The 13,354-nt window shown below is 42.0% G+C and overlaps 1 protein-coding gene across 2 annotated transcripts; it reads left to right on the top strand.

Annotated features, from left to right (window-relative positions):
- Positions 1–8,099: 8,099 nt before the first annotated feature.
- CFL2 (cofilin 2) lies at positions 8,100–12,847 on the top strand. Of its 2 annotated transcripts, none has more exons than XM_032404936.1 (4): positions 8,100–8,249; positions 9,334–9,641; positions 9,769–9,845; positions 9,929–12,847. In XM_032404936.1, exons 1-4 carry the CDS (start codon positions 8,247–8,249, stop codon positions 10,039–10,041), a joined length of 501 nt encoding a protein of 166 aa, XP_032260827.1. In that variant the 5' UTR covers positions 8,100–8,246; the 3' UTR covers positions 10,042–12,847. The 2 variants fall into 2 exon arrangements, with proteins under 2 accessions (XP_032260827.1, XP_032260828.1); XM_032404937.1 differs by lacking the exon at positions 8,100–8,249 and adding an exon at positions 8,273–8,656.
- Positions 12,848–13,354: the final 507 nt, after the last annotated feature.

Below are 13,354 nucleotides of genomic sequence, written 5' to 3'. Positions count from 1 at the left end.
TAATAGTTTTCGGATGGAATGCTTTCCGTGTCTATATGATTTCTGTGACCTAAAACTCTACAGCTTTGGTGGGGACACTTGGCTGGCTCAGTCAGTAGAGCATGCTACTCTTTTTTTTTTTTAAGATTTTATTTATTTATTTGACAGAGAGAGAGTGAGAGAAGGAACACAAGCAGGGGGATTGTGAGAGGGAGAAGCAGGCCTCCCGTGGAGCAGGGAGCCCGATGCGGGGCTCGATCCCAGGACCCCGGGATCATGACCCAAGCGGAAGGCAGACGCCCGACTGAGCCACCCAGGCGCCCCGAGCATGCTACTCTTGATCTCGGGGTTGTAAGTTTGAGTCCCACATTGGGTGTGGAGATTATTTAAAAATAAAATCTAAAAAAATAAAATAAAGAATAAAAATTTACAGCTCTTGTAATAAAGTACGCTAAACAAAGGATTTCCACCTTAAATAAATTACAAGCAAGTTTCTTTTCTCAGATGCTGTTTTTGTAGGTGTTGTATAATTTAGGTAACCAGTTGCTACTTATTCTCATGATTCGATTAGTAGCAAATCAATGATAGGTGAATCTGATAAATATGTCTGTGAGTTAATAAACTGAAACTAGCGGGGCACCTGGGTTGCTCAGTCGGTTAAGTGTCCAGCTCTTGATTTCAGCTTAGGTCATGATCTCAGGGCTGTGAGATCGAGCCCCACATCCAGCTCCACGCTCAGCGAGGGGTCTACTTGAGATTCTCTCTCGCTCTCCCTCTGCCCCTCCTCCTGCGCACACACGTGCTCTCGCTCTAAAATAAATAAATCTTTTTCAAACATACTTTAAATAAATCAAAACTAGCATCTATGAATACAGAGTTTGCAACTGTTTCAAACATCTCACTACTTCCTGCCCTGCACTGCGGGACTCTACCTCACTGCCTCATCATGTGACGTAAACGGCTAAGTTCCTTTACTGTGAGGTCATGTGCCTAAGTTAGAAAGAACTAGAAATGAGACGTGTAAGACCCAAAGTGAGTTTTGTGGATCAGAGAGTGAGTCACAGAGATCAGACTCTGACACACATCTCCCACTGTGTTTATTTTCTCCTTCTAAGTTCCAACTCGAATTTAGAAAAATACTTGACTTGCCTCCTTACCAGTCTTTTAGCTCAGGCGTGGGTTAGGAGAGACGTCAGAATAAAGAAGGCATGTGGGTAGAAAGGTACATTTTGAAGTGGCAAATGTCTTTACGCTTACATTTGTCTTTGTCAGGAAGTAGCTGTGGGAGCTGAGTGTGATGTGTCTTGACAGTGAGTGGGGCCAGGATAGAATTTGTCTGCATCATCTTTCAGATTCATTGGTTTCGACAGGACTTGAAAAATGACTCTAAACTTCTATATGCCACAGAAAATCCGGCTAGTTTGTTTCTTGGGAGAATATGCATCGGGGATGTTCACTTTTCCGATTTTCTAAGGTATCTTGAATAAACCAACTTAAGCTGAGCCTTACAAATCAATACCCATGAGACCTGGGATTGCTTCACGACTGCCACCTGTGAGTTGGTGTAGGGAAGGAAAACTTCCTTTCTTCCCTTCTAGGTTCTTTGGCTGGCCTAATCATTCAATGGACATAAAACAGATTAACAAGTGAAAAACAAACTTAATTTCATACACAGGAGCTCATAGAAATGTGAAACTCAAGGCAGGCAGCTTTCATCCCTTTTAAGCAAAGAAACGATAAATGTGTGAGGAATTACCAAGACAAAGAAGCGTGACCTGAGGGTACTGAACTAGTGAGGAAGTAACAAGCGTTGTTTACACAGCTTTCTTGGCCCTGAATTTGCTATCTCTGGTGATAGGATGTCTCTTTACCTCCTGGTACAGGAAGGGTACCTTTCACAGAGGAGATTATTTCCTGCCTTCAGGGGGACAAAGGATGATCAGTGCGTGCTGTTTGCACTGGATGTTTCTTAAGTAACTTTAACTTAAAATAATCAATATGCCAAAGTGGCATATTTGGGGCAGCCTGCCCTGAACCCCATCATTGGTAAAATCATGCTCTCACCTTCACTCCACACTGCTACTAACAATGGCCGTTAGGGTTCCTATTCTTGTACTGGAAAGAGTTTTACATACTTTATCTCACCTGATCCTCACCGTAATTCCGAGAGCGAGGAGATGACATAATCCCCTTTTCACGCAGGAAGAAACAGCCTTAGAGCAGTGAAGTAAATGGCCCCAGACTGTGCCACTACCATGTGTCAGAGCTAAGATTCCATTCACATCCATCCTCTGTGAGGCCACTCTGACGTAGTCCTAATGCAGTGCGCCGCTGCCATCCACGGGTGGTCCAGCAAATGGAAAACTGGAGCTGAGATGTGAGTTCTAGAACTGGATTGTTTAGGGTCCTTCTGTCCCACCTGTTATTTGTTTGGGCTTGAAATTGCTAAAGGGAACAGATGTGGTGTGGTAGGCAGAATAATGGCCCTGGTTAAAAAACAAAATTCAAGGAGCGCCTGGGTGGTTCAGTCCTTAAGCGTCTGCCTTTGGCTCAGGTCATGATCCCGGGGTCCTGGGATCGAGCCCCGCATCAGGCTCCCTGCTCCACGGGAAGCCTGCTTCTCCCTCTCCCACTCCCCCTGCTTGTGTTCCCTCTCTCGCTGTGTCTATGTCAAATAAATAAATAAAATCTTAAAAAAAAATTGAAGTAAGTTTGAAGATCTAATTGGCTTTATTAAATGATTCATGAATCCGGCAGCATCCCTCTAGCAAGTAGGGAGATGCTCTGAGGAGTTGTACAAAGTGGAAGGTTTTTATAGAAGAAAGTGGGGCAAGGGAGTTATTAGCAAAAGAAAGGTCTGTTGCAGGCCAGGACATCTTCTGGGCGGGGGGCACAGTAGGATTTGTATCATGCAGACCACCTCACTGGTGCTGATCAGAAAATTCCAGATTGACTTTGAAGAATTCATATTCCTGGGATATGTTGAAACCGTAATTCTTGGTTTGCTGTCACAGGGTGCGGGGGGCCAAATGACTCCATCTGGGGCTTGTTGTTTCTTTTTTTTTTTTTTTTAAGATTTTATTTATTTATTTGACAGAGACACAGTGAGAGAGGAAACACAAGCAGGGGGAGTGGGAGAGGGAGAAGCAGGCTTCCCGCGGAGCAGGGAGCCCGATGCGGGGCTCGATCCCAGGACCCTGGGACCATGACCTGAGCCGAAGGCAGACGCTTAACGACTGAGCCACCCAGGCACCCCTCTTTTTTTTTTTTAAACATCCCAAAGGATGGCCCTGTTTTAAGTCCCAGAACCTCTGACTATGCTACCTTAACAGCAAAAGAGACTTTGCAGATGTGATTAAGTTAATGATTTTGAGCTGGGAGATTATCCTAAATTATCCAGCGGGTCCAAAATAATCACAATGGTCCTCAGAAGTAAAAGAGGGAGGCAGGAGAGAATCAGAGACCTGATGACTGAAGCTGTCTGGGGGCCATAAGCCAAGGAATGTGGGCAGCCTCTAGAAGCTGGAAAGGACAAGGAAACGGATTCTCTTCCCGTAGCTCCGAAAGCAAGTAGGGCTGCCTTCACCTTGATTTTAGCCCTGTAGGACTCATTTCTGACTTCTGACCTCGGGAATTGTAACACAATAAACTTGTATTAAGCCACTAAATTCACAGGAGTTTGCTATGGCAGCCATGGGAAACTAATACATGTTGATGTAGGAAAGATGTGAGGGTTCAAAGCCCACCACCAAGAACGCATTCTTGAGACGTCTTTGGTGCAAAGAGGTGGTTTTATTAAAGCACAGGGACAGGGCCCGTGGGTAGGAAGAGCTGCACCGGGGTCATGAGGAGCGGCCCATTATATACTTTCAAGTTGGGAAAGAGTTAGAGATAGAGTTAAGTCTCTAAGGAATTTTGGAAGCAAGGTTTCCAGGACCGTGAGGGGGCTACCTATATGCTAGGAAAAGGTCATTTTTAAAAAGATTTTATTTATTTATTTATTTATTTATTTGAGAGAGAGAGAGAGAGAGAGAGTGTGCGCACGCGCACGGGGGTGGGGCGAGAGAAAAGGAAGAGGGGGAGAGGGAAAGCAGACTCCCTGCTGAGCAGGGAGCCCAACGTGGTGCTTGATCACGGGACCCTGGGATCATGACTTGAGCTGAAGGCAGATGCTTAACCAACTAAGCCACCCAGGTGCCCCAGAAAAGGTCATTTATTACTGTCTAATAAAACCTGAGTCATGATGTATATTGGTGGGTCATATGCCTGGGGGATGATTGCCAACATGTGTCTTGGGAGGGGGGTAGAGATAAAGGAAGTGTCCAAAGGAATTTTTATATGTTAAAGTAGACTTACAGGATCCTGGGGGTCAGGCTAAGATTGTCTTTTGCCCTTAGCAAAGTATTAACACTGAAGCAGCTGAGTCCCTAGAGGAAGGTCACTCGGCCTGTCTCAAGGACGTGTCAATGCGCTGTAAGTAGTAAGGAAATTTAGTAATTTTTCTTCTGCCTTTGTTTCCCACATATATGATGTCTGACACTCAGATCCCTCCGCTACACAGGATCCAAAATTCATGCAGCAATTCTTGGTAATGCCATCCCTTTACCAAGTGGTGGTAGGTTCTGGTTATAAATAACAGATATGAAGAAAAGGAGTTGCTACTGGCCCTGAGCTTCTAAGTGCCGGCCTCACAAGGGCACATGGAAAGACCTCACAGTCTTCAAGAGCTTCCTTTTTGCTCTCTTTATAGCACTAAAGCATCTTAAATCTATCACTTCATTATCTATTGAGCACCTACTATATTCCAGGTTCCAGAAATTCAAAGACTGAGTAGGACTCAGCTCCTTAAGGAATTTAGAGCCTAGCAGTGGGCAGAACACATAAACAAACTAGTACAATGCAACAAGATATGTGCAAAGACAAAAATATCTTTGGGAAAAGAATCCTAGTGTATGGAAAATATCAACTCTGCCAGTGGGTGGTGGGGTGGGGGAGAGGGAGTAAGGGTTCGGAAAGGCTTTGATGTCACAGCGGGGGGGTGACTAACATCTTCGGAATCCCCAATTTTGATGGGAGTTCTGACACCTAATTTAGGTCCCTGTCTCCAGACCTGGTCTCTGTCAGGGTTATAGACTCTATGGAATCTCTTTGTTTCAAATTTCAAGCTGTGGAGGGAGGGAGACCCTGAGAGGAAGAGTCCAGGAAGGAGAAGAGTGCCTGATACCCAGACAGAGCAAATGTTTGGAGCACTGGAGATCCATTCTCCATGATCTCCATGGAACTTCAAGAGAGATAAAGAAAGCGAAAGGTTTCGCAGGCATTCAGAATAAGTAGCCCTAAGATGTGCCACTTTGGCATGCAGATTATTTTGAGCTAAAAATAATCAAGGACCAAAAGACACAGGAAGAAATTCTGAGCTTCCCCTCTAGCTGCCTAAAGGAATTTAGATAGAGGATCTACTCAAGGAACAGAGCCATCACCACAGAGAACTACATTAAAATATGAACTAGGCGTAATAGAGAGAAAACTAGCAAGGCCTATCTGATCAAAGCCCTCTCTATGTCCCATTGTTTCTGGATGGCCCAGCAAACTTTTTTTTTTTTTTTTACCAAACATTTACTCTTTCTTTTCTTCCTGTGAATTGTCTTCCTTTCCTTTGAAGCCCCAGACTCCTACCCCTTCTCCTTAGTTTAGGATGACATATATGCCTCTGTTTGGGGGCACCTGGCTAGCTCAGTTGATAGAGCATGAGGCTCTTGATCTCAGAAGTATGAGTTCAAGTCCCACACTGGTTGTAGAGCTTACTTAAAAAACAAAAACAAAAACAAAACCCAAAACATATGTACGTCATTTTTCCTGACTTGTCTTTGGAATCTCATGTTTATTTGGATTCCCTCATGTACAAAATGAAATTTGACTTTCCTCTGTTAATCTGTCTCTTGCCAATCTGATTTTAGACCAGCCAGAAGACCTTAAAGGGCAAAGGAAAGTTTTTCTTCCCCAACAGTTTCACAAATTGTAAAGTACCAGCTAAATATAAAGTATTGTATCCACTTGCTTAGGATTCAGGCTTACACACTGGGAAATTCTGTCTCTAAACTAAGTCAGTCTTTCCATTAAGAAAATACACACGAGGGTCACGTGGGTGGCTCAGTCAGTTAAGTGTCTGCCTTTGGCTCAGGTCACCATCCAGGAATCCTGGGGTGAAGCCCTGCATCACATTGAGCTCCCTGCTCAGTGGGGAGTCTGCTTCTCCCTCTCCCTCTGCCCCTACCCCCTCAGCTCGTGCTCTCTCTCTCCCCCCTCTCAAATAAATAAAATCTTAAAAAAAAAAAAAGTAAAAAAAAAAAAAGAAAATACACAGAAGCTGTGGACATAAAAACTAGGTCTATGTTTGCTGGGCAATACCTAACATGGTCCATTTAAAATACATTAAATTTTGGACACAAGGATTTATCACACAAATTAGGGCATAATCCCTCCTCATTATGACTTTCCATCCCTAAATTTACTTAATCCTGAGAAAATATACACACCATTTCCCGAGAAACACTGGTATACTAGGAAACTGGATTTTAAAGCTGGAAAGGACTTTAAAGATAATTTCATGAGAGCTTTTTTTTTAATGAGAGATAATTTAAAGGTAATTTAGTGAGATGTTGGTGGGGTTGAACGTCCTTCGAGGTTATAGAGATAGGGGTAGTGCCAAGATTAATACCCAAGTCTCCCAACTCCCAGCCCAAAGTTCTTGCCCATGTCCTGTACTTCTGGCTTAGTTTGTGTCAAGGTTTATCTGGACTTACTATTTTGTTCCCAACAGTTTTAGGCAATAACAAGTGTGCTTTTTTAGTGCAAGTCTTTTTCACAAAATAAGTTTAACTATTTATCAGAGCTTTAAATTTCTTTTACCAATTTTACAAAGGAAGAAAGATAGAAATAGTAAACATTCAGGAGAAAAAGTAGCATAAATCAACCCAAAATAATTAAACACTTCATTAAATCTTTCTTTCATTATAGATAAGTACATAAAGTGTTTCATTTATAATATTTTCATATAAACCCATGAAGCATTAAATCTTTGTGAAAATTTTCCTCGAAGTATAAAGTGACATTTTTCTTTTCTTTTTTAAAGATTTTATTTGAGTGAGAGAGAGAGAGATCATGAGCAGGGATAAGTGTAGAGGGAGAAGCAGACTCCCCGCTGAGCCAGGAGCCTGATGTGGGGCTGATCCCAGGACACCGGGATCACGACCTGAGCCAACGGCAGACTCTTAAACGACTGAGCCACCCAGACGCCCAAGTGACATTTCTTCTATGATAAATAGGATACATGTGTAAGTACCAAAAAGGTTTAGTTAGAGAAGAGGCTTGGCTCAGTTATGCGGGCTTTGCTAGAAGAGGTTGTGATTGCCAAGAAGGAGGAATCTCTACTCTTGGGTCCATTTATTTGATATCAGCTGTCATAGCTGGGGCTTCACGAAGGAAAGAGTACATCCATATCCTATTAAGTCTAATATGTAAAAGGATATTACCAAGGGATGTTACTACCCAATTTCCCCCCTATTGTTATTATGTCAACCACAGATTTTGGGAAAGTGATTTTCCGCTTCAGTTTATCATATTGCTTTTGCTGAGTAATTCAGTCAACTGGGGTAACCCCCTATAGTATTTATTCTCATTTAACTGGAGGAAGAAAATCTAAACAATTCACGGCGTCTCTCAACGTGGGTTTTCCAAAAAAAAAAAAAAAAACTCAAAACGTTGGAATCCAGCCCCTTTCGGTGGAAACCACAGGTGACTGACTAAAACAAAGACACCTTGGCGCACTGTTCCTCTCGCCGGCCCCCACGCTCGGGAGCAGCGCCCTCGGGGAGGCAGTGTGGAAGCGCCCCTCTGGGAGCCGAGCGCCCTCCCGGCCGGCTGACCAGTGGTGCCCCGGGGCTGGAAGCGGCTGTGCCAGGCCCCCGAGCCCCAGCCACCGCCGCGCAGCCGCCGGGGTCGACTGGGCGCGCGCGCCGGGGTCAGCTCGAGGACGCGGGCGGGGCCGGGAGGCGGAAGGGCCGGCCCGGGGCGTGCCCACGTGACCGCCGTGACCGCCCCGCCCGCCGCCCGCAGCCCCCCAGCCGCCGCCGCCGCCGCCTCCGCCTCTCGGGCTGCAGCTCCCGGCGTGCCCCGCACTGGCCGCTGCCCGCACGCCCCTCCCTCTCTCCTACCAGTGCCACAGAGCCGGAGTCCGAGCCGCCGCCGCAGCCACAACCGCGGGCACTATGGTAAGGCGGGCGCGCCGCCCCGGGGGACCGAGGGCCGGGACGCGTCGAGCAAAAACCCCCGCGCGGCCCTGCAGGGCCCTGGGAGTGAGGCCGCCATTTTAACCTGATGTACGCCTTAAAGGTGCGGGCTCCAGCGCTTGCGGCCCCGCTGCTCTCTTCTCCAGCCAGCTGGCCGGCCGGGCCTCCCGCCATCAGGCCGGGCCCTGCGGCTCTTCGGATTCCTGAGGGCGAGGAGGACGCGGGTCGGGGGCCGGGGGCCGGGGCTTAAGCCGGACAGGAGGCGTCTGGAGAGGTCGAGGCACTGGGAGCGGCGGCCCGCGGCGTGGGAGGGTCTGCGGGGCTCGTCCCGCGCATGCCGCGTTTGCGCCGGGCTTCCTTATTTTACTTAGCGCTCGCCTCTAAAATTGGTAAGTGCTCTAAAGCCCTGCCGAAGGCTTTCGGTTAAGGGTCTTGGTGGCCTGTAATAAAACCCCTAAGAGGAGGTAAAAGAGGGGAGAAAACGCTTCTTTAAAATGCTTTTTCGCCGTAAAAAGCTTTTACACTAGCTCCGTTAGTTTGGAAGTGTCTGCGTTTGAGCTGTGAGGCAATTATGTTGTAGCCGTGGGCGGTTTGGAGTTCACACTTGATTCTCTTTCCTTATGTGGAAACGGCACTGGCTAGGATGACTTTAAAGAAAAAAAATAGTAGAAGCTTTAACTGAAATCCAAAAGTGTTTTTTTAAGGCCTGCAGAGTTGACACAATACAGAAGGTATTTTTGCTGTTGCTCCTGAAGCTCTGACATCACCCAGTGAAATAGGAAACATTTCAGCGATGGGACAGCTTGTATTTGTCCCTTTCCCTCTACCTTCCATTTACTTCAACCTCCAAACCCCTTTAAAAAGGGTGAATGGGAAAGGATGAGTTAGAATCCTTCGGTGCGTCTCGTATAACTGGTATTTAAAATGTGGCAAATCTGATTGGACTACTTGCGTGGTACGATGCAGTTTTTGATGTCCAGATTAAAGTGAATCCTTCCTAGGCAAACAGTAATTTTGGTTAAAACCGAAATACTTGTTCTGAATTACTGTTCTTTTTTTATTTCAGGCTTCTGGAGTTACAGTGAATGATGAAGTCATCAAAGTTTTTAATGATATGAAAGTAAGGAAATCTTCTACACAAGAGGAGATCAAAAAAAGAAAGAAAGCAGTTCTCTTCTGTTTAAGCGATGACAAAAGACAAATAATTGTAGAGGAAGCAAAGCAGATCTTGGTGGGTGACATTGGTGATACTGTAGAGGACCCCTACACATCTTTTGTGAAGTTGCTACCTCTGAATGATTGCCGATATGCTTTGTACGATGCCACATACGAAACAAAAGAGTCTAAGAAAGAAGACCTAGTATTTATATTCTGGTGTGTAAAAACAAAAGAAAAAGTACTTTTAAAATGCAAGGATTGTTACTAACATAGTCAGTTTTGCCTTTGTTTTTCTTTTAAGTGGGATTCAACAATTGTGTTGTTTTTTTTTTTTTTTCTGTAGGGCTCCTGAAAGTGCACCTTTAAAAAGCAAGATGATTTATGCTAGCTCTAAAGATGCCATTAAAAAGAAATTTACAGGTACAAACATTAAAAATTTTGTGCAGAGGAATTACTCTTTCTTAATTATAATAAGATAATGGGATAATGTTTTTCCTTTTTAGGTATTAAACATGAGTGGCAAGTAAATGGCTTGGATGATATAAAGGACCGTTCAACACTTGGAGAGAAATTGGGAGGCAACGTAGTAGTTTCACTTGAAGGAAAACCCTTATAAAATGACAGTCAAGTGCCATCTGGATCTTAAGGAGCTTCCATTTCTCCAGCTCAATCAATTGAAATAGTATTAGGTGTTTGTTTTTTTGTTTTTTTTTTTTTTCTTCTTTCTCTTCCCACTGGGTCCTTCCAATACCGTGAATGAAGGAAATATCATTCATGTAAGCAGCCTATCAGTGATTGCCATTAGACTGTTTAATACCGTTATTTTTATGTAGAACCCAAGGAATGCCTTCCCATCATATTTTAGCCAAAACAACTGGTTATATGCCTCCCTTGCAGCAAGCACTACAATGAAAGTGATTGTCAATGTGAATAGCTTAGAATACTGCAAAGGGTAAGCTGATTGAATGCCTTGAAAGTATTATCCACTGGTCAGATGGTAAACTTTATTCAGTATTACTATTTATAGTTGCACTTGATTGCAGTTCTGTGAGGCTCAAGCATTCATACACCTCACCTGCCTTGGCAAGCCTATTTTTGTGACATGGCAGCACAGATATAACACTATGCATTTGAAAGCACTTTTTTTGTAATGAGTTTAACCCCCTACCCCCCCGAAAAGGAATGCCAATTAAGTTTTGTTAACTGTGTCATCAACTTATCCTAGTACCTCAGTATTCATTCCTGTTACCTGCGTATCTTAAAAGAAATAGCTGTTACTAATGCCTTTTTGTTTTCCATTGAGTGTACACTACTGAATAAGTGTAGGAGTTTACGTTTACCATGTAAGTTTTGCAACACTAAAAATATTTTGAATATCAGTCATGATGGCAATTTCTGTACAAAAGAGCCTTAAATGGAACATTGTTTTTGAGATCAGACTCCCCACCCTCACAATAATGGCCACGTTGCAATAAAAATTGTGGCATATTACAGAACGTTGCCTTGTTTTCCTTGGACATTTTGCAAAATGTTATATGAAGCAAATTTTAGGGTAAACAGCTATTATTAATCTTTGCACTGGTCATTTACGAATTTTTTTGTACAACATTCATGATATTTTCCAGTTTGTTGAGTTTAAAAAATATTCTAAAGCCAATTAATAGAAAATATTATTGTTATAGAGGGATACTTTTATAAGCATTACTTTATTTATTTCCTTATATGTTAATATGAAGATCAGAAGTTATTTTTTGCACTTTGACATAAATATTCTTCAATACCAGGTTTGTTCTCTGGGTAAATTAGGGTAGTTATTTTTTAATTCACGTTTACATTTCTGAGTAATTGAGTAGTAGAAGCAGGGAGCTCTTACTGCATATTTGGTCATAATGAAAATAATTTATAAAATGTCCTTCAAAAGTTAATACTTTTCATGTTTAGGAACTTTTATTTCAGCTATTACTTCTTAATTTATTTTGCAAATTGGAAAAAAAAAATGATGTAGCAGTCTTAAACATTAGTAGTGGGATTTGGCTGTGGTCCAGAGTGCTCTCCTTATAGAGAATTTGATCTGCTCAGTGTGAGCAGTTTGCTGTTAGCCAGAGCTATTTATGGCAAACACATGCTTTTGTATCTTGTCATAGTTATCCACAAATGGCAAAACTGGACTTGATTCTACTGGTATGCAAAACAGGCATGCTAGTAAGCAGTCAATCGTGGCTTAGAACTTAACCCCATAGCTCTGAAGAGTGCTCTTCTCAGAAAACAGGAAACAAAAACTCTCCCCTTTTTTTTAAATGTGTGAAAGTGATTTGAGTATAATTAGATATTTTCCCATATTTTCAGAAGATTTTTTCAGGTGGAAACAAAAATAGGAGTTAAATGTCTAGGCTTCCATTTAAAATTATATGAATGGCTTGGGATCTTTTGCACTGAGCCATCTTATTTCAGGCTTCCAGCTGTCCCTGTGAGTTATCCTGGATGTTTTTCATGGCTTTTTGGTAAGGCTAAACTCATAAGGAAAGTATGACAATAATGACATATACTAAACCGTATGTGTAACTGATTCTTATACCATGGAATTTTTCATTATTTTCCTTATTCTAAAAAATAAGGGACTCTAAATAAGTTATGTAGTATCTCTTATTTTTATAGCTGATTCATCAGCTTTCTTATACGCCTCATATAATAGTTTCAGAGGTCAAATATTGCTTTAAACTGTGGTACTTTGATTTGTTCGATTGACAGAACTGATACTAAGTTCATTTTTGAAATACATCTTTGTGCATAACGCCAAAAATAATGATAAAATTAATGGTTCACATGTTACTTGAGACTAATTTGGCATTTGAAGTGATCATTTTATTTTACAGTCATTTACAATGAAACAATGTTCCAGTCAGCTTTAAAAGGTATACGGTGCTAATTAGTAAAATATTGCCCTCAATATTTTACTGCTAGCTTGCAAAATTATAAGTGTTTAAAAAAATAAAATGTATGAAAATATATAAAGCTGTTGAGATGTGTTTACTTATATTTCAGAACATTAAAATTTTAAAAACTAATGTTGCAGATCAAAGAGGCACCATTATCTTTAGTCTTTTTTAGGATTTTAGTTGGTATACTTTGTCATTTGCAGATAACAGTATTCTTTGAAAATTTGTAACTTATAGCGATTAATTTTAACATTTTCAGACAAATGGGAACAGTTGGCATTTGTCCCAAACCTGGCTATCATCAGCTGTTTTCAATCATTATCTAAAATAATGTGGCCAGCATTGTGTATTTAATGTCCCTTTTTAGTAGATTGAAAGAAAAGCCTCATATGTTTGAGTTTCCTGATATAGATCCTCTGTAGCAGCTAGTTTATGAAGTCTAGCAAATGAGTTTTGGGAGAAAATTATTTTAAGTGTTTCCTTATTAAGGAATAATCTCAGCAATGGTCAATCATAGAAGGGTTGGGAGCACCCTTCATTAGGTTTGCCACTCTGAAAAAATAATCTGGTTCTGCTCTTTATAGGTCCTATTTTTGCTTGTACAGTTAATAATAGTTTGAGATCCAAACAAACATGAATATTAAGTTTTCTATGAATATTAAAACTATTAGAGATGTGCAGGCAGGCTCCAGTGAATATTGCTTTTTCAGACAGCTTGAATTTATACATGTTCCATGTCTCATGTCAGCCAATAAAGATGTCTGAGGCTTTTCTTTTGCTCTAGAACATCCAAATTGCTTTTTTCCATGTAGAATTGGGAGTCATCCCTTCACTTCAATTTCTTGTCATAAAGCAATTGGGCAAATTATTCTTTATGAGCCTCAGTTTCGTTTCTTTTTTTTTTTTAATATAAGAATAATATTCATTATACCTCATTGTAGAGGATCAACTATGGAAATTATTTTTGGAAAACAGGAAAATGCTATGTAAACG

Source organism: Phoca vitulina, unplaced genomic scaffold, assembly GCF_004348235.1.
Source record: "Phoca vitulina isolate PV1807 unplaced genomic scaffold, GSC_HSeal_1.0 scaffold7, whole genome shotgun sequence".
NCBI lineage: Eukaryota > Metazoa > Chordata > Mammalia > Carnivora > Phocidae > Phoca > Phoca vitulina.
This window is presented reverse-complemented; position numbering and strand designations above follow the sequence as displayed.

Excerpts from the sequence above, each read along its gene's own strand:
- CFL2 (XM_032404936.1), top strand. Across the intron at positions 9,642-9,768 it reads GACCTAGTATTTATATTCTG|GGCTCCTGAAAGTGCACCTT; the intron begins GTGTGTAAAAAC and ends TTTTTTCTGTAG. Across the intron at positions 9,846-9,928 it reads CATTAAAAAGAAATTTACAG|GTATTAAACATGAGTGGCAA; the intron begins GTACAAACATTA and ends TTTCCTTTTTAG.